A 23563-nucleotide genomic window follows, 5' to 3' on the forward strand; every position below is an offset into this window, starting at 1 on the left:
TCAAGTTACCTGCACAATATTTCCTATTATGCGTGTTGTGTACGTTAGTTTGGGTATATGCATTTTCAGTGTTATGCAGCTCAGTTTGGCTATATTCATAATACTGAACACTTTCTAGGCCTTCAAAATTATCATGTAGTTTAGTTGTACTAACTTGACAGTAATATGTATTGGCTGTATCGAGGGCCGGGATAGTAGGATATAGTCTTGGAAAAGGGGTAGTGTGAGGTAAAGCGATGTGATACTGTGTTCCCTGGTGATGGGGCTTTACCAATCCCACAGGGGGATTCCTGCCCCATGTGATCCTTTCTTGGTGCATCACTCCATCCACCCCAGCGGGACTCTTGTACTGTGGATGCACCACACTGGCCCCATGGTTCAAGACCCTTTGCATTGTCCACGAGATCTTCTGGGGCCTTGGACCAAAATACCTCCAGCTTTCTCTTCTTAAGTATCTTCCTTCCCCGGCACTTCTCTTAAGTGGAGAAGTGCCGGGGAAGGGGAGGAGGAGCAAGTGCAAGACATAGGATCAAACATCAAAAACAGGAAGTGCGGCCAGCAGGTGGCAGTGTAGGGTTAAGTGCAGGAAAACAAGCGATAGATAAGTGCAAATAGCGGGTGTTGTAGGGTTGCAGATACAGCCCCAAGTGCAGGGTTGCCAGGAGACAGTGCAGGTGTGCAACGTGCAGGACAGGGATCAGGGCCCGTGATTCACAGGGTAGCCAGGTAACCAGTGCAGTGTTGGACAGGAGATCAGCAAGGTAGCAGAAGAGAGAAGGCAGAAGCAAAGAGGCAAGTCACGAGCTGTTTCCGGAATGGGGGATGGTTCTGCTCGAGTTTCAGAGAGGCAGGGAGGCTATTCCAGAGGGAAGCACCAGCCGAAGAGAGAAATCTGCCCCAACCCGTTGCTTGGGCAAAAGGGGGAGGAGAAGGGAGTAGATCCAATTTATTTTATTTTCCAGGTTAATCTTGAGTGAGTTTTTCTCCACTATCACTTTCCATTCGGGGAACGATGGTCTTCATTTCCAGCCAGAGATTCTCCACTCTGTTTTTTACTTTTTCTTGTTGGGATCCCATTTCCCGGTCCACAGTTCCTGGAAAGAATTCTTAGGTTAACTAACTACAGAGAGAGGTAGAAAGTCTGGTTTCATAACACATAAAGACACATACTCTAACGAAAACAGTACCTCGTACCATGGAATGTTTACATTACTTAATAATTAATACTAATATTTCATTCATCCATTCTCTCGCACACTTAAGTTGATTACTTACCCATTAATTTTCGTTATTACACCTTTTACTTTTTCTGCTCTTTCAATTTCCGTCTTCATCATTTTCTTCAGGCCTAAATTCTCAATGTACTCATGCATAGTTGAGGCATTTGATCAACATCTGCTCCTTGTTTCGATAAAGCAGATGTTGAGGTAATACCATTTTTCACCCTGTCATCAATTTAAATGGAGACCAGTTGGTGGCAGAAGAAGGGGTAGATTGAATGTCCATCAGGACAAGCGCCAATCGGATGTCTCAACTTGGTCCGGAATCAACCACAAACTTCTTCAAGATACTCAAAATTGTGGGTGGTAGGTCAACGTGGAGTTTTCTTCTCACTTCAAAAATTTCCCACATCATCATCACCTCACTGTTAAAATGACTTCCTCCATCGAACTCCATCCTTTGGGGAAGAAAGAAACAAGAAAAGATGTGGTTAATCATCAAAGTGGCAGCTGTGTCTGCCTTATAATTTGGGGCAGGAAGTTACTCATTCTTTTTTATGAAGAGGCATGTCACTGTCAACTTGAATTTGTTTCCACTGGAAGAACAGGTTACTGGTCTGATGAAGTTTGCTTACAAATCAGACCATGGTAACGTCATTCCCCTTTTCTGTAAAGGAGCTCTGTGCGTGGGAGAAGTCAGTTGGAACTGAGCAAACACGAGAGAGCCTTTTAAATATGTGTTTAGATCTTGGACCATGTGTGGCAAATAAGCAACTTCTCGCAGTATCTCGACGGACATGGACATGGGCATGGTTCAGCATCAGACTTTGAAATGAGGTAGGTACCACCCACTGATCACAGCCAGATTGGGTTTTCCTCAACAACAGCCCTTCTTGAATCTTAAACCTATTCTGAAAATGTAATCCGAATGCAAAGATCTTCCGTTTATATTCTGATTCTGCTATAGAGAATCTGACTGGATAATTTAAGTGTTTATACAATTTCCCAATAATGGGATCCTCTTTTTGAGCAGTGATCAAGTCTGCATCAGGGGCATCTCTTCTCCATGAGTCTGTGATCTGGCCACTGCTTTGATCTATATTTCTCCGAGGAGGTGTTCCATATCTATGGAGTTTACATGTAGAACTCCTATTTTGGGCAATTGATCAGTCAAGTCATTCCCAGTTTTATCAGGACCCTCTATCTTGGAATGTCCTTTTGCTTTTTTTCTAATAGATGGTCATTTCATTAGACGTTACCAGATCATCAATGGTCTGGACCAATCTACCATGTTTTAATGGTTTATTATTTTCACAAAGCATGTCTCTGTTTTTCCAATTTATCAGGTGTTCCACAAGCCCATTTCGCACATAATCCGAATCAGTGAAAATCCCCAGTTCTGTGAGGTGGTGGTTTACTGCACCGAGGACAGCTTGATAAATTGCCATCAGCTCTGCCACCTGACTACTTCGGGGACCTATTGTGTAACCAGCAGAGGGTTCGGGGAGATCATTTACTCAAGCGTCCCCAATGCCAGCAACCAATTCTTTTCTCCCAGTCTTTTGTAATATGGTAAGAACACCCATCCACATAAACTGAGGGTATCCCCAGACAAGTGTATTCTTCATATACCTTGTGCGGGGACACCAGGTATGGCTTCATTTTACTATTGGTGTTGAGACTTTTGTCCTCAAGAAAGTATTCTTCAGCACAATGCTGTAAATCACCCAATCCTTGAGCTAGAGGGCTCTTCTTATTTTGGCCGTAGTTGATCTCCTAAGCCCTGCATTGACAGAGTCCAAGAAGTGATTTTTGAATTAGACACATTCCAAGCTTGTATTGTCACTTTATAGATATTATAACTGTTGGTGGGAGGTCTCTACTATGATGTGTTCCCCTTGGGTAAACGAGTGGTAGTTGCTCAATGCCCACAATGGTGTTGGGAGTGCTTTTCCGTAATCCTAGAATTTTTCTTCTACAGAGGATGTTTTGCTCGCGTATGTGATTGCCTTGTTGACTTTGTCATGATTTTGGTATAACGCCACCGTCAAGCAGGTATCGGAGAAACCAGTCTTGAAGAAATACTCCTTATTGTTGATCGGGGTAAGCCAAACAAGGAGCTTGGCACAGGCTTCTTTTCAATTGCTTCACTGCCTCCAATTGAGCTTCACCCCAATCCCATTTTACCCCAGCCTTCAATAAGCAGACCAAAGGTTGAGTGATCTCCGCCCAATCCTCAATTCATTTTTGGCTATAATTAATCAGTCCATGGAGGCTTCGCAAATCTCACGGGGTAGTGGGGTTCTTTCATTTGAGTAAGGCCTCAACCTTCTTTTTCTGGGGATTAAGAACTTCCGCTGTAATTTCAAGACCCAGAAAGTTCACCCTGGTTTTGCATCAATGTGCTTTCTGGAAGGATAATTTCACACAAGCTTCTTGCAACTTGGTAAAAACATACCCGATTTATGCCAGATGTTCTTCCACAGTTGAGCTTTTTATCAACTGATCATACTCCTAGGCCATGTTGCCTCTTTCACTCTGATTCAGCAATCCCCCCTGTGAAGGAAAATTTTGAACTTGTTTCCTGAATTGATGTATCCGAAGGGTGTATGGGTCCAAGTATATTGTTTCTCCCTGAATGGTAATGGCAAGCTTCTACTGATCTTCCCTATTCATGGGTACTGTCCAGTAACCCTTTGTCAATTCAAGGGCGGAGTACACTTTTGAACCTTGGATCTGTGCCCGTCCTTGATCAATATAGGAATATGTGGACCCGTTTATTCAACTCCCTAAGGTCAGCACAATGTCTCCATTGTCCACTGGGTTTTAGGATCCCCAGTACGGGGTTGTTAAAAGTGGATTGGGTGAATTACGCCACAGTATTCCATTTTTCTGATGGTCTCCTTGAGTGATTCCAGGGACGCTAGAGGCAACCAGTATTGTTTTACAAACACAGGAGCCATTTCAGAGTTCCTTGGTATTGGCGTTGAATGAATATTAGCTCCCATCCCTGCCCACTTTTTTCCTAGCTGCTCAGCTCCAACTCGAGGCCCCCAAAGTGGAAATGAATCCTAGAAGTGGCCAAAAATTATTGTAAGCATTCATGTATTGTATATACCTATGTTAATAATTGCACCAGTTTTTGCTTGATGCAATGTAATTCTATTGTAACCACAAGATATCTGTAATAATGCTGTGATACCCTAGGGTCTGGGCGTTTAACAAATGCAATAAATAAATAAAATGCCCACAATTATAGGAGTCAACTGAAAAGATGCTCTGGAGAGCCAGAAATAATTTTCTCAGTTGTTGTTGCTGTTCATCGGTCTCACAGGCATCCGCCAGACTGCTCTGTTCCTCTAAACCTGGAACTACCTCTAGTTTTGATATTTCAGAAGTATGCTCCATATGGGGGGGAGAAATCTCTTTTAACAGGGTTTACCTGGGCAAAGGTTTCCATGGATTGGAGATGGTTATTATGAACCATAATACTACCTCATCTTCCAAGATGTCACAGGTAACATCTTCTACCGCAAAAGGGCATGAAGAATACACCAAGAAATGTCCCTCCTGTTGGGTGTTGATCTTTTCTGGTTGGATACTGTGTCTTGTTGTAGCCATCTTCTGGGAATGGGCCTATGTTTTTATTTTCCAAATCAATTGAATAGTATTGGGAATCGACCGCCATTCCAATAGAGGTGTCTGATATTTTGAGGGTGGCTGTTATCAACCAATATTTGAATGTCTTTTTGATCGACCTGTGGTGTTGGATGACTCAAATTTATGAACACTTCATTATTTTTTCAGGATTTGTCGATTCTCTCCTGATATAGTAATCTCTCCTTTTGCTTGGATTTAAACAGCATAAGGCAACGGTTGAGCTGACTGGAATGCTTTCTGAACATTATCATAGCCCATTGGGTTACCCCCTAGTCTTGACCAAGCTTTGCCATTAATAAAATCTAAATTAATTGCAAATCGATGGAGAGTATCACTCCCCAGTTACAATTCCAGAGTTATATCTCTAACGATCTTACAATAATGGTCAATCGTTTTATTGCCAATCAACATTTTTAACATGCACCTGCTCGAAAGACATTTGAATTTTGGTTTCCAGACCAACTTCCCATTTATTTGTCAAATTAAATCAGGGAGTAGTCTGGAGTTGCTGAAACAGTGCTTCACTTATAAAGCTTTTCCCATTGTTTAGACAGACTCTGGTAAGCACAGGGTCTTTCCCTCTATCTGAATATGAAAGAATGTGTGTTCGCCCTTTTTCTGGATAGCGTTAAAATGATGACTGTTTTTCTGAATTCATTTCATAGAACTTCAGAGTATCTCCTTCCAGTGTAGAAAACCATCAGTTTGGAGGGAGATTAATTTTTAGGAATTGGAATGAGGCCCCCTTTCTACTTGTTCTCCTATTGAAATGATGCTGATTTCGGGAACATGATTATTTTAAAAATGAAATTCTATTTGATTGGGATGTAGTTCAATCAAGTGACAAGTACCATACAGGCTGACATCTTCTCTTAAGCTTGAAGGGACGGTTTGTTTGGGTCCAGAGAACTTGGTTCACGCAATTGTTCAGAGGGGTCAGCCTCCAAAGAAGATCTTTCTCCAGTTAACAGGGTGTACCCTCTGGAGCCACAAAAATCACTGGATGTTTCAGACGGTGTCACCCAATTATAATTTCCAGATCTGCAATCCCATTGACAGAAATATCCTTTCTGTCAAAATGTTGACGTTCCCCATAGAAGAGGTTTTAGGGGAACTTTATGACCTCCCCCCACCATACACCCCCCACCCCCTACCCTTCTAGGTTCAGTTTATCAAATGGTGCTTTGAAAACAAGGTTGTGTAGTGGGTTGGAAGGAGGCAGAGCACTTAATGGACTTTTTGAATTATATTTATTTAAATAATAAGGACAAGGCCTATCTTCCCTATTGTGAGAGGGTTATCCCTGCCTATGTAAATAACTAAAGGTGCTAGTCAGCTGTTCGAGAAGTCCCAAAGGAATATCGCCATCCAAAGCTACTTCTAACTGACACTACCACTATTTTAACTAAAATTAAACTAGGAGCATGTCTCCCCTCTCCTAGTTTGTCTGGAGAAAATGTCTCTTCTTTAATTCAAAGTTCTCTTCAATATGAAATCTTTAATTTATATCTTGCCACCTTCTGGATTAGTTCTTGTAACTCTTTCACAATGTTCTTGTGTTTAATCTCCCCTTTTCTGGTAGCTTTTTGGCAGTCCTTTATATCACTCTTTCCTACACTTTGACCCATGCTTGTATGTCATCCTGTTTATTGTAACACTGCCTTCCTTAAGTGGGACATACTTTCTTGTGGCTTCAGTCTCCCCCTCTACTGGGGTGGTTCTTCTTGATTAATCTTTTCCTTATCTGGCTCACTTGCATTCATTTTCATGGCATACGTTCTATAGTCTGTTCCACTCTTTACATCTTAATCTCTGGGGTCCTCTTGCCTCTTGGGTCATTGGGCCCAAGTCCTAGAGGCTTATTCGTTACCCTCTTTATCGCTTTAGCACAGTTCCACATAAATGAATGTATGTTATGTAACTCATCAATTCCACTGGGACGAGTTTCTCCCACTTCATAGCGATGTCTTGGCGGACTCCCAGTATTCCTGTTCTCCCTATTACCTCTCGATCTAAAGGGGAATGCTCTCGGGCCTGGCACTCATTCTGGTTCGTTTCTTTCATTCAGCTTCTCGTCCTACTTGACGCTACCGGTGAGCCGTCCTCTATCTTCGCCCTTGTTGCAACCAGGTATGCTATGGGGTAGCAGGGCATCACTTCAACTCTCCAACTGGGTGGATTCGACATTGTTCGATGGCCACATGGCCCACCACAAAGCCGATGTGATCACGCCACCACAGGGATTAGCCTTCCCCTCTCCTCTGCTTCTCTCAGCCAGTAAACGCCGGGCCTCCAGCATTTCCCTCGGGCGTTCAGGTGCTTTCTTAAAGTCACAGGCTCTGCGGCTCTCATCAACTCCGCCTCCCTCAGGTGTCTCTCTGTCAGGGGGCTTTCCCTGATTATGCGTGTCTGTCACCCTTCAGTCTCCCCATCTGTTATTTGTATGTCTTTTCTTAGAGACGGATCCTTTCCCTTGTTCATCAATGTACATTTTAGCTTTGCCTTCAACCAAGTCTCTGGATGCTATAATGTTCTTCAGATCTGGTAGTCCCATATATTCCACTATGCTGTATCGTCTGGGGAGTTCTTGTCCCCAAAGGGGGATTCTCTCCCAGGGTCTCTCCCAGTGAGGTCCCACTTGCCTAAAGGGCAGAGTATTGTGGAGCAAAAGGGGGAGGCTCCCTTTGGAGAGAAGGGACGAATACCCTCGATTTGTCATAGTCAACTGTGACCCTATTGCTTCCAGAGCTGATAAATCACACTGACCTTGGGGTAGGGGTTTGCCTCCATCCACAGACTTTGTTGTCTTTCCTTTTTAGATGATGATCTTCAGAGTGAGGGTCTCTCTACTTTTTCTGGATTTTCTGGGCTTACATCTGTTTGATCAGATTGGCTTTCGTATATAGGAGTTTCTTTGCACTTTGCAGTCTTTTTCTGCATTCACAGATATTGAGTCTTCTATTTTTAACCTTTTTAACAATTTTTCTTTAGGAGGTGCAACTGAACGAGAAGACTTTCTTTTCTTGGTTTTCTGTGTTCTCATGTCTCAATGGGGACTATTATATTTTTCTTTTCTTGCAATGTCAGTCTTTTTCTCTGTTCTTTTGGTTCTAGTTCCCAGAGGAAAGAGTTGTCGCTACTATTTTCTTGTATTTCTTTTATTTAATTCAGGGGTTGTATGGGTCAGAAAAGAAGCTTCCAATAAGGCTTGGTATGTCTTTTCCTCCATAGCCCCTTTTTCTTCTTCCACTAGGACACTATTACTTCAATTGTTTTGCTTCTTGTCATTGTCCCCCAGGGAACCTGATCCGGACATTGGGGCCCTTCCAGATCTAAAGGAGGGCACTCTTCACCTCTGCCACTTAAGCTGTGGTAGGGGTTGAAGATGATTTTAGTATTTTTTTTTTCTTCCAGCTTTTGGACTTCATAGATCCTAGTGGCTTGTGAAATCACCCATTCAATACTTCACAAATCATCCAAGTCGCTCAATAATTGGGTGACCATGTACTTTGGGAGTACATGGAAAAATTTTGTAATTAACTCCCTACTGTTGGTATTTAACCGCCGAGAAGTCTGTGTAAAAGCACGCTTCAACTCTTGGGTGAATTCTCTCTGAGAGGGGTTTTCGCCACACACGAACCCTTTGTGTGCAGCTTTAAAGGCTTCTTTTGGGTTTCTGTTGGTAGAGAAATGTTTTTAAACGGCTGCCTTATAAGTAGACCATTTATGGTGATGATTTTGGTTCTCCAGCCCTGCGAAGAAGCTGGAAAGCTCAGGGCAGGACATCCATTTGGCAGACTCATATTGTTAAAATCACTCCTTATTCCAAATGAGGGCATCATTTTCTCAAACGACTTGAGATATTCCCACACAGAATATTTGGCATTTATATGATGAGGGATCATAAAACCTTTGATTTGTTTGATAGGGTCTTTGACACCGTTCTTTTGGGATCTTATCTCTGAACCAGAGTCCATTCCCTATTGCCATCTGGGCCCTCCTCGCTGTTCTGATTTCGATAATAGCTTCTAGATGCACGGAACACAGGCTCCTCCCTTTTGTTCTTTTCTTTGGGATTTCTCAGGGTTATTTTCCCAGCATTCGTTTTTATAGGTGGGGTAATATTAGGTTTCATCCTCCGAAGGCTGAAAAAAAATCTCTTATGCTGGATGGCCTAGAAGCATACTCCCGGCTTCCCTGATGGGGAGAGACTTTTGAAATGCTCTTTCTAGGCTGAAGAATTTGTCTTTCTATCTCAGCCGAGTGGGCTAGATGATCTCTCTGCAGGATCATTTTCTGCAGTTCCAGATCTCTTAATCGTTCATATTTTTCCCTAGGCCCAGATGTATCTTCATTGCCACTCCTGTCCCCTCCTTACATGCTGAATGAGGCACCCTTCCTCCTCCCTGCTGGTACATTTGTTTTGGACTCCACTTCTTTGAGAGTTAATTTATAATGTTCTTGTTTTAATTCTGCTATGTGTTCTGCTATGTGTAGTTTGTGTCACAATATTGTCTAATAGGGCATTATTACTTGCAGATTGATAATTATATTTTCCTTTTAGCTCGTTTTTGGCCTCCATACACTGATTATAAGGGTCCCAGGGACTCAATTGTACCATTTGGTTCTGCAGCTCATTGTAATTGTAATTTCATGTAATGTCTTAATTTCGGCTTTCATTTGATCCATGGCGTGCTGTTGCAATTTGGAAACCTGGCTTTCTTTCAGTGTTTCTCGTAACCGCAGAGTGTGTTGAAGTGTGTCACTACACAATTGCTTGGTGCTCAGCAGCTCTTCAGAATTTGTTTGGGCCGCTTCTTGGCACAGTTTAATCTGAGCATCTGTGAAACTAAAAATATTGTACTGAGGAAACATAATAAATCATAAGACGCAGAAATGGATATTAAACGAATACATGTGTATTGTGCATGGCAGCAGTCACTAGTCACTAACAGGCCAAGCAATAGGCTCTCTCTAGCAAAATCCACTGTTATACATAGTGGCATTTGACATACATGGACGCATTTTACTAATGTGATAGTTCACGATGACATGACATGTTCTCCGATAATATTTTAAGAACAGCACAGCATATTGTACTAACATTCTTTCTCTCTCGCATGAGACAGAAAGACTCTGCAGAAACTATTTGCACGGCTAAATGATAGCTGACAGTCTGGCAAGAGCCAAATTATGAGAACATCTACACTGTGTTCAGCTGCGACCACATTTTCCTTTCGTGCTCAGCAAAAGCCTGATTCATAATGGACAAAAACCAATCACATTTTAGCGCTTAGAAACAAGAATGTGCGCTTTACAAAATAACAAGTGTACATAATTCTTCGTGGCGCGCAGCAAATATTGATCCATGATGAACACACTATAGTGCTAAACATATTTTCATTGATGCTTGGATGAATGAATGGATGAATGGATTAGCCAATGCTAACTAATTTATACAAATAAATGCAGATTGACACATCCATGTCTGCTAACCGGCCTTCTTCCAATTGGAGGTGAAGATAAAAGTCTGCAGGGGGGCAGATCAGTTTAAAGTTCTCTTCTTTGACAGTTGAAGTCTTGTATAGCCTCTGTATGGACTGGTTTAAGGGACCACGTTCATCGCAAATGTCCACGCCAAATGTATAGCACCCAGAGACATCTCTGTCTTCCAAAGGTCAATATCTGTGGCTGTCCAATCCCCTTTCAGATACAACTTTGAAAGGGCATGGGCTTTCGCCACAGGTACTGCTATGTCACACATCTCTCTGTTTAAGATGTATTGAACAATTCTCACTAAACAGGAATGCAAACTTTTCTAACTCCTATTTTACCTCTGTCGCTCAATCACAACTCCAATTTAAACCTTAATTTTCTGGGCTTTATTTCTGTGCACACCTTAGTATTTTGCTAGGAGGCTGTGGTATCAATACCATGTAATTCACTGCAACACAAAGCTTCCACATGCATTTGTGGGCTCTGCACAATTTAAGTTAAAAAGGTGTATATTGCAGTGACACTCGCTCTCCCAAAAATCATATCTTGCTGGTGGGGCCTCCAGTCTTGTATGATTTATTAATCGGGCAACATTCAATTCAGGGGAACTTTCCACCCACCCCAAACCAGTCACACACTAGTTTCCTTTTATTTAATCAAGTTATGTTTTTGAGATTGGTACCCCAATGTAAAAACATTGATCCCTTTCAACTTCCCTCCCCTTTCAGGACAAGAAAAACACTGAGTTGCACAGAAGTATATTTATTAACCCAATTTAAATAATTGTCTACATTTCAAATATGTTACACTTCAATTAAATCCAATTGCATTGATAATAAATAATCAACACGCTAGTCACTTCAGTTTCCAATGCTACAGTTATAGAGACTTTTGTAACAGAACCATCACTTTAGGTTCCTATGCATTTAATTCACCCTGAACATGCATGCACCATGGATTTGAATGCTTGAGAGTCCAGGAGTAATCTTTCATTTGTGAAAAACAAATTAGTTTAAATTACACCTGCCTATCCGATTCTCTCTACTTCCCTTTTATTCAAAATACCACCCTCCTTACTCAATAACCATGTCAAAATTTCAGCAGCATTCCAAATAATTGCAACCAACTACTAGACCTTCATGTATGTAAATGGGTGGTAGAAAAAAAATGTATGTTCAACATGTATGTAGGCTAGATTCCCTTCAGTGATGTTTCTTTTTAATTACCGGGTTGAAGCGTGCCCGTCTCACTTTCAGTGGGCACCTTAAACAGCGAAAGAATAGGCAGCAAATAATCACCCTTTCCCTGTGGTCTGGAACAGCTTAGCTTTAACAACAATATTCTGCTTGATGCTATACCCAGGAAGTGACTTCAATTACTTTATTTGTCTTGGTATGCACACAGTGAGATGTCATATGCTCGTCTGTGCTTGTACATTGTACAGAATATGATTAAAGGGATCTCATAGTATACAGACTAAAAAGGGATGAGTTAATCAATCTATAATTCCAGACAAACATACACTTAGAAATATTTGCTTTTTTCCCAGGCTCTACAGTCAGTTTCTGTACCCCGCCCATCAGTATTTTCAAATAACCAGGGCCAGGATTTAATCTAATTATCTTTTTAGATGTATTTCCCCTTTAAGATTGTACTTGCATATTAAGTTCTATTGGCTTTATCACAGACAGGTGGGTGCCCCCTTTAAGGACTGGTGCAATTCTTCCCATCTATTAAAAGGGTGGGCATCAATCGCAAGATGGGATTAGCTTTTTCCACAACCTGTCTATTTCTTCTGCTGAAGAAAACCTGGGGCTTTAACTCACGGTAGGCCTTACTTGCAGGTCAATTATCCAAAATGAGTCCAAAAGGAGAGCAATCTATTCTTTCTATTTCCTGTAGTTATCAATTCTTCTTCTAAATCAGTCAGTGACTGTGCGAGTGAGTCTCTCATTGTCTGTCCTCTTCCAGAGTGAGTGTACGTTGGATCTTATATAGAATAGTAACCCCACCTTTTGAGGTGTGTTTACTTTCTCCAATCCAATTGGTCAGTATATGTGATTGGACAGTGTTCCAAAAGTGACTTCACAGTAGACCTACCCCTTGGCAGTCATTGGGCACATTAGTGGAGGAGTAGCTTCTACGCTCAATTTCCCTCCCATTTAATGTGATGTAATCTCAGAGATTTCTTGCATTTAATATTGCCCCATTCTAAATTTGTAATTCCCACTTATTATCACCACTTTACTAATAGGCTCACTGGATTTCTCTCTCTGAAATGAATCAAACACAATTCTCATCATAATAGGCTTTTGGGTCATACCTTTTTGGTACTTATCTGTATACATTATTTTTCCATCTCGAAAGTGACAGGCTCGTCCCTGCGAATGCTATGAGATACAATTCACTGGCGTGTGCCATTTCTGTTTCTCAAAATACAAATTCACTTAATTTGCTTAATTCAAAATCACATTAGGATAATCATTTTGGTAGCACTGAATAAGAGCATCTGAAGCTGAATACTTTACCGAAATAATTATTTTGCTGCTACATTCCATTATGGAATTGTAAGCAAAATAGTAAGCCCCTATACACCATTTAAAAGAAACCTTTCATTTTCCCCACTGTATACATATTGGTCAATAACTGAGCATCTGGTGTCTTCAGTTCTTTCACTATAAATTCGGGATAGAAGTATAATATTTATGACTTTGGCCTAGCAGTTACAAGGTCTTTAAAGTTGAAGTTCTCTGCTGTGCAGATTTTCAGGGAGCTTTTGTTTTTCCAGATATTTTCTTTTTCTGCCTTCATGAGGATTTGGGAGATCAGATTAGGTAACACAGATCTGCTGGTCACGCTGAAATAGCATTAGTTTTTACCTATTTTAAGCTCCCCTGTACATAGGTGCAACCCATAAAAACGCTGGCTCAGGATCGATGGGAGGTCCAGCCTCCCTGTGACTATGTTGCAGGCCAGTTGTTAGCTTTATGGCTGATCCTCCACCAGTTCATCTACGTGAGAAAGCATGGAATCTGTTTTCACATCTCATTTTGGGGGAAGGGGCATGAGCAGGATACAGATGTCAGTTTAGTTCTGGCTTCCTTTAATGTGGATCCAGTCACACTTTCAGCTTTTAATATACCTTTTTTCTGTTTCCGTTGATTTTACATTTTCCACAAAAATACAGCTGCATAAAAGCACATTTTCTTTTTTCCTTGACACTACTGTTCTCTTTCTCCTCAGGTTAATCGGTTCCCCATTTTAACAAAGGTTGCAGGTTATTTTCTGGCACTTGAAATGTTAATCTCAGGCCTTGTCAATTATAGTTTTGAGTGGCTGAAAAACATTGCACATTTTTTGTTTGTGTGTGTTTTTCCAAATGCAGTGTGAAAATCACAGCTTACATGTTGGTTTTTAAAATGACGCCTTGCTCTGCATCTTTTCTCATGAATTGGACATCCCTACACATCCTTCCAACTCTTTCGCAAGGGCACTGGCTGTGCGCGATCAACCTTCAAGATGCCTACATGTGCCTCCCCATTGGGCTTTCAATTTGCAACTGGACTTGTTACCATCAGTCCAAAGTCATCCTTTTTGGTGTCAGGTCGAATATTTACCAAGGTCATGTTGGCAGTAATGGCTCATTTTAGCGAAGAGGGGATACATATACACACCTACCTAGATGACTAGGTTATTTGGGTGGGGGGGGGGGGAAGAGTCCCTGAAAGAGACACTTTCTTCCCTCAAGATGACCCTTGACTTGATTCATTCCTTAGATTTATCAGTAAACTAAAAGAAGTCTTCCCTTTTGCCTTCTGAGACAATCACATAGATTCCCTTTGGGACACAGCTAATGCGAATGTCTTCCAAACCTTGGAGAGGATCTAGTCCATCAGAGAATTGACAACTATAATCCTCAATTCAGAGATGTTCCCGGATTTGTCCTTTCAGAGGTTAATGGGGCTTATGGCCTCTTGTTTTATGGTGGTTTCTTACTTCATACTGTTAATGAGAAACCCTCAACTTTCTCTGGTGGCTCATTGGAAACAGGACACTCAACTTCAGTCAGGTACGGCCCGCCTCATCTCAGACGAAACCTGCAATGGTGAGCCGACCCTCAGAACCTGCTTCAGGGAGCTTCTTTCTCTCGGTAGGATCCCACGTTCGCCATCTCTACAAATGCCTCTCTGGTGAGGTGGGCGCACTGCCAGATACACAAACTCTGGGCACCAGAGGACACAGAAGGATGCATTTTGTTGAACTAAAAGCAATGTTCTTGGCCATCAATGCCTTTCTAGCTGCAGGGATAGAGACTTATCTTTCTGACAGATACAGTCTTACCTAAGCAAACAAAGGTGAACACAGTCTTCCCTTTATGCAGTCTGGCACAGGAGTTGTGGCTCTGGGCAATAAGTCCCCACATTTCCCTCTTAGCTTCTGATCTAGCCCAGTAACTCATTGTTTTGGTGGACACTCTAAGCAGGCTTACTGAAGCTCCAACTGAATGGGAGCTTCCACAGGACATGATCAATCATACTTGCCAGGTTCTGGGGATTGGAGTCCACAGATGGACCTTTTTGCTACCCAATTCAACAGGAACTGCCTTCTTTCTGCATTGTAGCAGGGCTTGTGATTGATTCTCTGGAATCTGCTTTCCTTCTCAAGTGGGACCTTAAATGTATGTATGCATTTCTTTCTCTAACATTGATATTGTGAGCGAGTCGCAAACAGCAGAGGAATCGCAATGATCCTGATTTGCAACAGTGTGGCTAAACAGATTTTGTTTTTTTTACACAACCCCCAGATGTTGGAAATACCTCACGACCTTCTTCCTCTCATGACAAACTGCCCATCACAGGAGATGTGAGTGCCCTTCACCCATCTCATCTCACCACTCACTGTTGTTAGCTACTCCTTTATCTCAATCTGGAGGTTTTGCAAAAGAAATGTGGAACTCCTCAAGGCAACCTGTAAAGTATCTACCAGGTCGTGGTATGCCAGTAAGTGGACGCCTTTCTGAAACTGGTACATTGAAGAACATATAACCCCTTGTCAGCCTATCTGGCATTAAGACATTTTGCCTGAACTTTGAAATTGTACCCTTGAAATTGTACCCTCACGTAATGTAACCACATCTTACCTGGGAACTTGATGTGGTTCTATCTTCTTTCTGGAATAAACCTGCAAGCCCATACCTCTGCAGACCTGAGTCTCATTTCAGGGAACACTCGAAGGTATGGTGGTCAGTCCTCTCTGCATTTCTTCATCTTGGCTTGCACTTTACAGTGTCACGCTGTCTGCATGATCTTTTATTTGCGCTGCCATTTTTTGAGGATTTCTTTTTGTTCCGCTCCATTTACTGCCTTGTCAGTCCTGGCCGTGGCGTTTGACTGGGCGCCTTGTTTTCATATTCATTTTCGCATTCAGCTTGCTCTAATACTTATTTCATTTTCATTTCCCATCTCCACAATTTTATTTCTTTCTTTATCGTTTTGGGTTCCTTGTAAACCGCACAACGGGATGGGATGGTGCCTGGCCTCCTGAGCCCCCGGGGTCTCGTTCCTGCCAGGTGCCTGTGTTTATTTTCGCACACACCAGTCTTTCTTCCCTGTCAGTGAGGCAGGGAAGTTGGGAGGGGCCTCTGCAATACTATGTGCATTTATAGGTCCTCCATTACCTGTAAACGCAGCGGCTCACGCCAAAGCCAAGCCTGTCTGTACCCCGTCCGTGGCGCGTTCATTGGTGACGGACGGTTCCCATGGACTAGGCAAACCATTCCTGATATCCGGTACTCTCGCGACCAGCTGCTTCATCGGTACCCGGTATCTACTGTGCTACCTAGTAAGTGCTCAGGGTCGGATCATACTGCCATGGTGCTGCCAGGCGCTGACTCCTCGCTAAAATGTCTTTTGGTGAATGCCCCGTCCCTTGGAGCACATTATGCTCCGGGCTGTGACCTTTTGTCAGAGGCTGACTTCTTGTTCTTTGATAGTTTCTATGAGCTGGTGGCTGATCTGCATCTTTGGCACCCCCATCTTGTGATCTCTGGCAATTTTTATCTCAAAACCAATGATCTATCGGATATTAGGCTACAAGGTTTTTGGCAACTATGAATGATCTCACGCTGACCCATTGTTTCCCACGGCTTTATTTGTTATTCCTGCGCAGATACCCAAATCCTAGTGACTTTTCCTACCCATAAGCTGGGAAATACTCTGGACCTTGTATTGCTAGTGCTTCTGAGGTGTTGGTATTCTCGGCACTCTCCATCACTTAGTCAGACCGCTTTATTGTCAATTTTTCCTGGGATCCTTTACTTCTTAGGCCCCCCTTGCAGTCTCAAATCCTCTTTGTGAGGTTGGAGGTCTGTGTCCAAATATAAGATCATTGGGGAAATTGGAGATCTTAATATTGCTTCTCGACATGATCTTGAAACTCTATCCACTACGTTTGATTCTGTGACTGATTTATTCACGCCTTTCGAGCATTCTAGGGCGCTTGTTCGCCCATCAGAGCTCTAGTACACTGATGTTTTGCGGTCCCTGCACTTGGTTTGCAAGCAAACTGAGCAAAAATGCCATCTCCACTATAGCGTTTCAGCTAAAGCGAGATTTCAGAAGACTTCTCATGGGTATCATCAAGCCATTTTTACTGCCAAGCAGACCCATCTCTCTAATCGTATTACGGCATCCATTAATAAGTTTAAGAACCTATTTGAAGGCCGTTCGCTCTCTTTCAGCTTCTCCTTTGGTGCTGGTGATCGCGTCCCAGGCCCTTTGCGACTCTTTATTATTTTTTTTTGTGGAGAAGATTGGAACGATGTGTGCAAGTATTACATCTGCTGGTCTCCAGTCTATAGAGGCCCGTGCTTTAATTCCTTCTCAGCCTAGCACTGTATTATGATCTGCTTTCTTGTGTTTACGGTTGAGTATATTACAAATGCGGTCTTTAAACTCAAATCGGCCTCCCCTCGGTACCCCATTCCCCTCTCTATTCTTAAAGGTATTCTTCCCCACATTGCTTCTTCTCTTCAGGTGGCTGTAAATAACTCCTTCCAGACAGGCCATATCCCCCCTGCTCTGAAACATGCTACGGTAATTCCTTTACTAAAAAATAACTCTCTATCCATCTATTCCATCTAATTTTCGTCCAATTTCCCTTCTTCCATTTCTGATTAATCTATTGTAATCATTGGTTTGCCCTGTTCTCTGCTCTTTTCTTTAAGAATCTTCTTTTTTTTTCATCCTTCACAGTCTAGTTTTTGTCGAGGCTGGGGGACCGAGAGCGTGCTGGTTTCGGTATTGGACTATCTAGCAAGGATGCTTGACCTGGGCGGCGTGGGTGCATTGGTTTTACTTGATCTCTCTGACGCATTTGATACAATAGATCATGCTATCCTGCTGGACAGTCTGTCCGGAGCTGGCATTGCTGGGACAGTTCTGGCCTGGTTCTTTTCTTTTCTTTCTACAAACTCTTTCCCCCTTTCTATTCTCAGGGTAAGGCTCCCACCTGTAGTGTCCCTCAAGGGTCCGCCCTCTCGCCGATCTTGTTTAACATCTACGTTCAGTCTCTGACCAAGCTCATTGTCTCCCACGGCTTTATTTGTTATTCCTACGCAGATACCCAAATACTGGTTCGCCTTGATCTCATGACAGATGAGTCTGCTACCAGGTTTATGGCCTGCCTTGAGCCTGTGGGGAAATGGGTGGGCACTAATTGGCTCAAGCTGAATGGTGCAAAGACTGAGGCCCTGGTGATGGGACCCCTCCCCTTCTGTTTCTTCCTTCTGGCCGACTTCTTTCGGCTCTTTGCCTATTCCTTCTAGCACTGTTAATGATCTAGGTATGAAACTTTCTGCTTCCATGTCAGCTGGTCTATTTCCAGCTGAAACACCCCAGGAAGGTTTTCCCTTTATTCCGGTTGAGCTTCAGCCCCCGTAACATCTGCTTTGGAGATCTCGTCTGTGGATTATTGTAACTCTCTATTCTTGGTGCAACCGGCCTACCTTTTGCAACAACTCCAGGCCCTTCAGAACTCTGCAGCCCGTCTTGCCACATCCTCCTCCTGTTTTATTCCCATCTCGCCAGTACTTCGCCATCTTCGTTGGCTGCCGGTCGCTCGGCGCATTAAATTCAAAGCTGCCTGCTTCGTGCATCGTGCATATTAGGCCATGGCGCAGAATATTTCCAGGAGAAGTTTCGCCCTTATGTACCCGGACGTGCACTCCGGTCCACTGATACTTGTCCGTTATTAGTTCCTAGGTACAAACTTAGCCGGATTGGTGGTCAGGCTTTCTCATCCGCAGCTTCTTTGCTGTGGCACTCAACGGCCTATAAACTCAGAAGTTTGCCCAACCACCTTCTTTTCCGGCGAGTATTAAAAACACATCTTTTACAAAACTCCTTCTGTTCTGCTGACCTGCCGAGTAGCGCCAAGATGCCCTTGTGGCCAACGCCGCGCTTTACAAATAAACACCATCTTCCTGGTCGCTATGACATTGGCCAGGAGGGTCAGTAAACTTCAGACGCTCTATGTAAAATCTCCCTTTTTGATCTTTCACAGAGATGCAGTGGTTCTCTGGATTCATACTTATTTTCTCCCAAAGATTATGTCAGACTCATGTTAATCAGGAGATATATCTGACCTTCTTTTCTAATCCTACTTTGCATTCTGAAAGGAAACTTCATCATTTGTATGTCTCCAGACTTCTACAGTTCTACCTAGAGAGAGCAAAGCAAGTAAGATCTTCAGATATTTTTTTTTATCATCTATGGAGGCTTGTCTCTTGGCTCAACATCATACAGGGCTACTATCTCTAGTTGGTGGACAATTTATTAAGATGTAACAAACTGAATAGACTGTCACCTCCAGAGAATCTACACGAAACCCTTGTGAGGTCAAAGACAACGTCTGTTGCTTTTCAGAGACATATTCCTCTTGACATCTGCAAGGCAGCGACTTGGGCTAATACTCATGCATTATGCAAACACTACTGCTTGGATGCCATCTCGAGACTTGATGCTCTATTCAGGCAGGCAGCACTTTGAAACATTGTTGGTTGAAGAAGCCACATGCAGGTATTTGCTATGCTTTTGTTATATCTGGAGGGAGTGAGTAATGTCATCCTCCCAACTACTATTGGTGCTTTCTAAGTGCCCATAAGTATGGAGGAAAGGTACCAGACGTAGGAGTTGGGAAATGCTACTCACTGTAGTGACTACTGTAATTCTGGTCCATAGTGCCCTTTCCTTCATACAGCCCACACACTGGCCCTCTAGAAGTGGCATAACGCGTGTTTATGCTGTTAAAATGATTGATGGATGGAGGCATGCACTGGTGGGTTACCGGTTGGAAAAGTTCATGTGCAATGCTGCCTTACATTCTTTCTTTATAGATGTGCTGCAACGGATCATGCTTCGGTCCAGTCACTGTAGGACGGAATAGCCTCAAAGGGGTTGCTTTTGACCAGTAACATAATAATCACCTTTTCTACAATCCTGACTTCAGCTTCGTTCCTCCATGTGACGTGCTTCACCTTGCTGCCCAGCATACTGCATAAAGACCCTGTTATGTTATGTTAACAAAATGTATAGCGTGCACGTTCACGCAAGGGCATCATGGTACGAGGGACACAGCAGACAAGAGCTATATTATAGCCTAGAATAAACAAGTTTTTTATGAGACAGCGAAAAGGAAGATTGTTGTCTACCCGCCTAAGGGTGATGGGCAGATTGTTCCAGAATTTGGCTGCTGAAACTGAGAAGGCTCGTCCTCAATAGGCGAAATTTAGGGATGACCACCAAATATGGCTTTCCAGAACGTAGAGCCCAGCCAGGAAATGTACCCTTTGCATACGAAGGGGGTATCGCCCCATTATGTTCCATTTTCCCCTGCACCAACTCTACTCCCCTTCTAAACCATTTGTGATCCCTTTTCTCTGTCACGCCACCTGCAGATTAAAGTCTGAAATACACCTTTTAGAGGCCTTCCTATATGCAGAACGGTTTGTGGGTGCTGGGGGGGTCGATTGTAGAGAAAACAGAAGAATTTAATGCCTTGATGCTTGCAAGCCTCACCCCTTCTTCTCCACCCACAGCCAGACGCATTCCAACAGCCACCATGCTAATAAGAAAAGAAAAAGGTTTTGGAATATTGCATGTAAACTATACAAAAGGATAACTTTTTTTTAAAAAAAGAAGCAAAAGACGTCAGATCATTTTGCAGTGATTGTCTTTTATTTAGCTGTGTCATTTTATGCTCTTTTTCAGTATTTATAAATTACCAATTTTGACTAACGAAATCATTCTTGTCCACAGTTGTTTAATATTGAAATTGGGACGAAATACTACATATGAGCATTTTTAGGTAACATTTTCAGGTGTCACCGTTGGTGCATCCCTCAATAACATGCATTATAATACATTGATAATGAGCAGCGTAGTGGGGAAAGCAAAATAACTTTTTATAGGACTTGCATGTGTGGAAAGTGAAGCTCGTTACATTTTGCACTTGTGCGGAGAAGAAAAAACACAAATGATTGCAAGGGGTTATACCAGCAAAGAAAACAGACACAAAGGAAATTAAACCATAGGAACAAAGCTGAAAGGAGCAATAGGTTACCTTTGCAAGTACTCTAACTATGAACTGCAGTGCCTCTGAAAAACAAACCAATTAGACAAAGACAATTCTTCAAACCGACTCCACCTGTGGCCCTGTTGACTTATATGCTTTTTATTCGCCACGTAGGTAACGAAGGCAGAGTTGGCATGGCTACCGTGGTCCTCCGACCAGCGCACGAGTTTGATGGAAAGAGACTTTACAAGCACGTGGTGGAGTTCCTGCCCTCCTATGCACGTCCACGGTTCCTGAGAATCCAAGTGAGTACTAAGTTGGGGCCTTTACTTTATTCCTTGACTTTATCCCATTCATTGAAGATGCCTGTGGCCCTCTGCCACCAGAACTCAGTGCAGGCTCTATACAACCATTTTTTCAGAGGGTGGTGTTCAAGCCGAAATAACCATCAGCCTTTGGACAAGTGTTGTATGGGGATATGTTATGTTAAAGGATATTTATACCTTGCACGATCACCACCGGAGTGGTCTCCTGGCGGTCTGGCAGATCTGAAAGTTAAGAGGGTAGAATTGGTTAGTAGGGTGTAGCGGAATAAAGGTAGAGCGAGATTTGTGGTGTCCTTTTGACCGCTTCAGTTTGGTTAGCACCGTCCGCTGAGCATCGGTACGGTTTCCGGAGCTGTGGGCTCCCATGTTCTGTTGTGCGAGACTGTGTGGTTTGTTTTGTTGTTGTGTAGTGTTTGCAGTGCAGGAGAGTGGTTGTGTTTGTTTAGCATTTGAGAGGCGTGTGCCAAGAGTTAAGGTTTTAGGGGATGGGTTAGTGCGGTTATCCTGTTCTTTCGGGGATCTGTCTTGGGTGTCCTTGGCCTTGCTGTCTGCTGGAGCATTCCTCTGGTTCTGCATGAGGCGGTGGCCTATCTCAGAGGCTGTCTAGTGGTCTGTGGGAGGTACAAGAGGTGATTGCTTCCCCCATCCAGGGTTAGATTGCTATGGTTATCGGTTGTTTTTTGGTCATAAGCGGGCTCTGCCTAGCATAGTCTCCCTGAGTTTCTAAGGGGTGGACCCCTCCCTATGAATTCTAAGCACTCCCTGTCCTGTCGGGTGTTGGTTAGTGTTTAATGCTCCTTCGCCTCTAGCAACGGTCCCTGTCCCTTGAGTTTAGCCTAGCGAGGGGATTTGGCTTTGGAGAGACTGGATTAATTCTGGCTCTGAGTAGTTTCCTGAATTTTAGGTGGTTCTTTGTATTTTCTATGTCTTTCGGAGGGTGTTCCAGGTGAGAGAAGGAGGATCCCCCCCTAGCTTTTTCCTTGTGTAAGGTTTTGGATCGAGGCGGATGTCATTGCTTGATTGAGTGTTCTTGTTGGTTGGTCAATCTTATTTTCTTTTGTAGGAATTCTGGTCCTTGGCTGTGGATTGCTCTGTGTGTTATGCACATTGTTTTGAATGTGATTCGTTGTTTGATTGGAAGCAGGTGTAACATTTTAGCGCTGGGGTGATGTGGTCTCTTTGTGATAGTTTGAGGAGGAGTCTAGCCGCTGCGTTTTGTATATGTTGCAGTTTCTCCAGTAGGTGTTCTGGCATTCAGAGGTAGAGGCTGTTGGCGCATCCAATTATTGACATGATGTGGGCGATGATTGCCAGTGTCTTATGGGTGAAGAACAGGAATGGTAGGATTTTTAATAGCGAGTGTAGAAGGAAAGAACATTTCTTGATTATAGCGTTTGTGGTTCTGATGTTAGCGCGTTGTCCAATAGGATTCCAAGGTTCATTACTATTTTCAATGGCGTGGGTGCTGTTCCTAGTTCTGTGGCCCATGGGATATAAATGTTATTTTCCAGGTTTTTGTATAGTCATGATTTCTGTCTTGCCTGGGTTGAGTTTTAGGCTGTTTGTGTTCATCCAGTCGTAGAGTTATTTGAGACATTCTCCCAGCGCTGTTTTATCTTCTTTTGTATTTTCGATTTTATAGATTTGTGTGTTGTTTACGTAGTTGTAGCACATAAGGTTGTTTTTGGTTGATCTTGATTAGCGAAGCCAGGTTTCTGTTGAACAGTAGGGATAGGGATGATCCTTGTGGTACTCCAGTCTGTGTCCCGTGGAGCGGATTTGAAGGGTTTTATCCCGACCGTTTCCGTTTTTGTTTGCTACGAATGATTTTATCCATAGTAGGGCTAAGTCTGTTGTTCCTATTTCTTCAATTCTCTTGAGGATGATGTCATGTGTGTCGAACGCTGCAGAGAGGTCGAGTATTATTAGGGTGGAGATTGTGTCGGAGTCTGTGTTTGTCTTTAGGTCATCCCAGATATAAGTTTCTGTTCCTCTCGTGGGTCTAAAGCCGACTTCGCCTGATCAGCAACTGGTGTTTTTCTGTGTGTTCTTGTTAGTTTGTAGATTTCTAGAGGTTGTGCTGGGTAGGACATGATTGAAATTGGTCTGTAGTTGGAGAGGTCTTCCACGTCTCGTCTCATGTCCTTGAGGAGTGGTTTGATGTGCGCCGATTTGAATAATTGTGGTACTTTTCCTGTTGTGAGTAACAGGTCAAAAAGGTTTCTGTAGTGTTCCAGTGGTGCACCCTGTGTGAGGATGGATTTGTAAATGTCTGGGGTGCAAGGGTGC

At 42.9% G+C, this 23563-nt stretch overlaps 1 protein-coding gene across 1 annotated transcript in view; it reads left to right on the plus strand.

Annotated features, from left to right (window-relative positions):
• SLC27A3 (solute carrier family 27 member 3) overlaps positions 1-23563 on the plus strand; it is a 442422-nt gene that overhangs the window by 349107 nt on the left and 69752 nt on the right. The window contains exon 9 of the mRNA XM_069651264.1: positions 21123-21253. Coding sequence (XP_069507365.1) covers positions 21123-21253 — 131 coding nt within the window. The remainder of the gene's footprint in view (positions 1-21122; positions 21254-23563) is intronic.

The sequence above is a fragment of the Ambystoma mexicanum genome, chromosome 1p, assembly GCF_040938575.1.
Source record: "Ambystoma mexicanum isolate Mex_15411 chromosome 1p, UKY_AmexF1_1, whole genome shotgun sequence".
Classification (NCBI taxonomy): Eukaryota; Metazoa; Chordata; class Amphibia; order Caudata; family Ambystomatidae; genus Ambystoma; species Ambystoma mexicanum.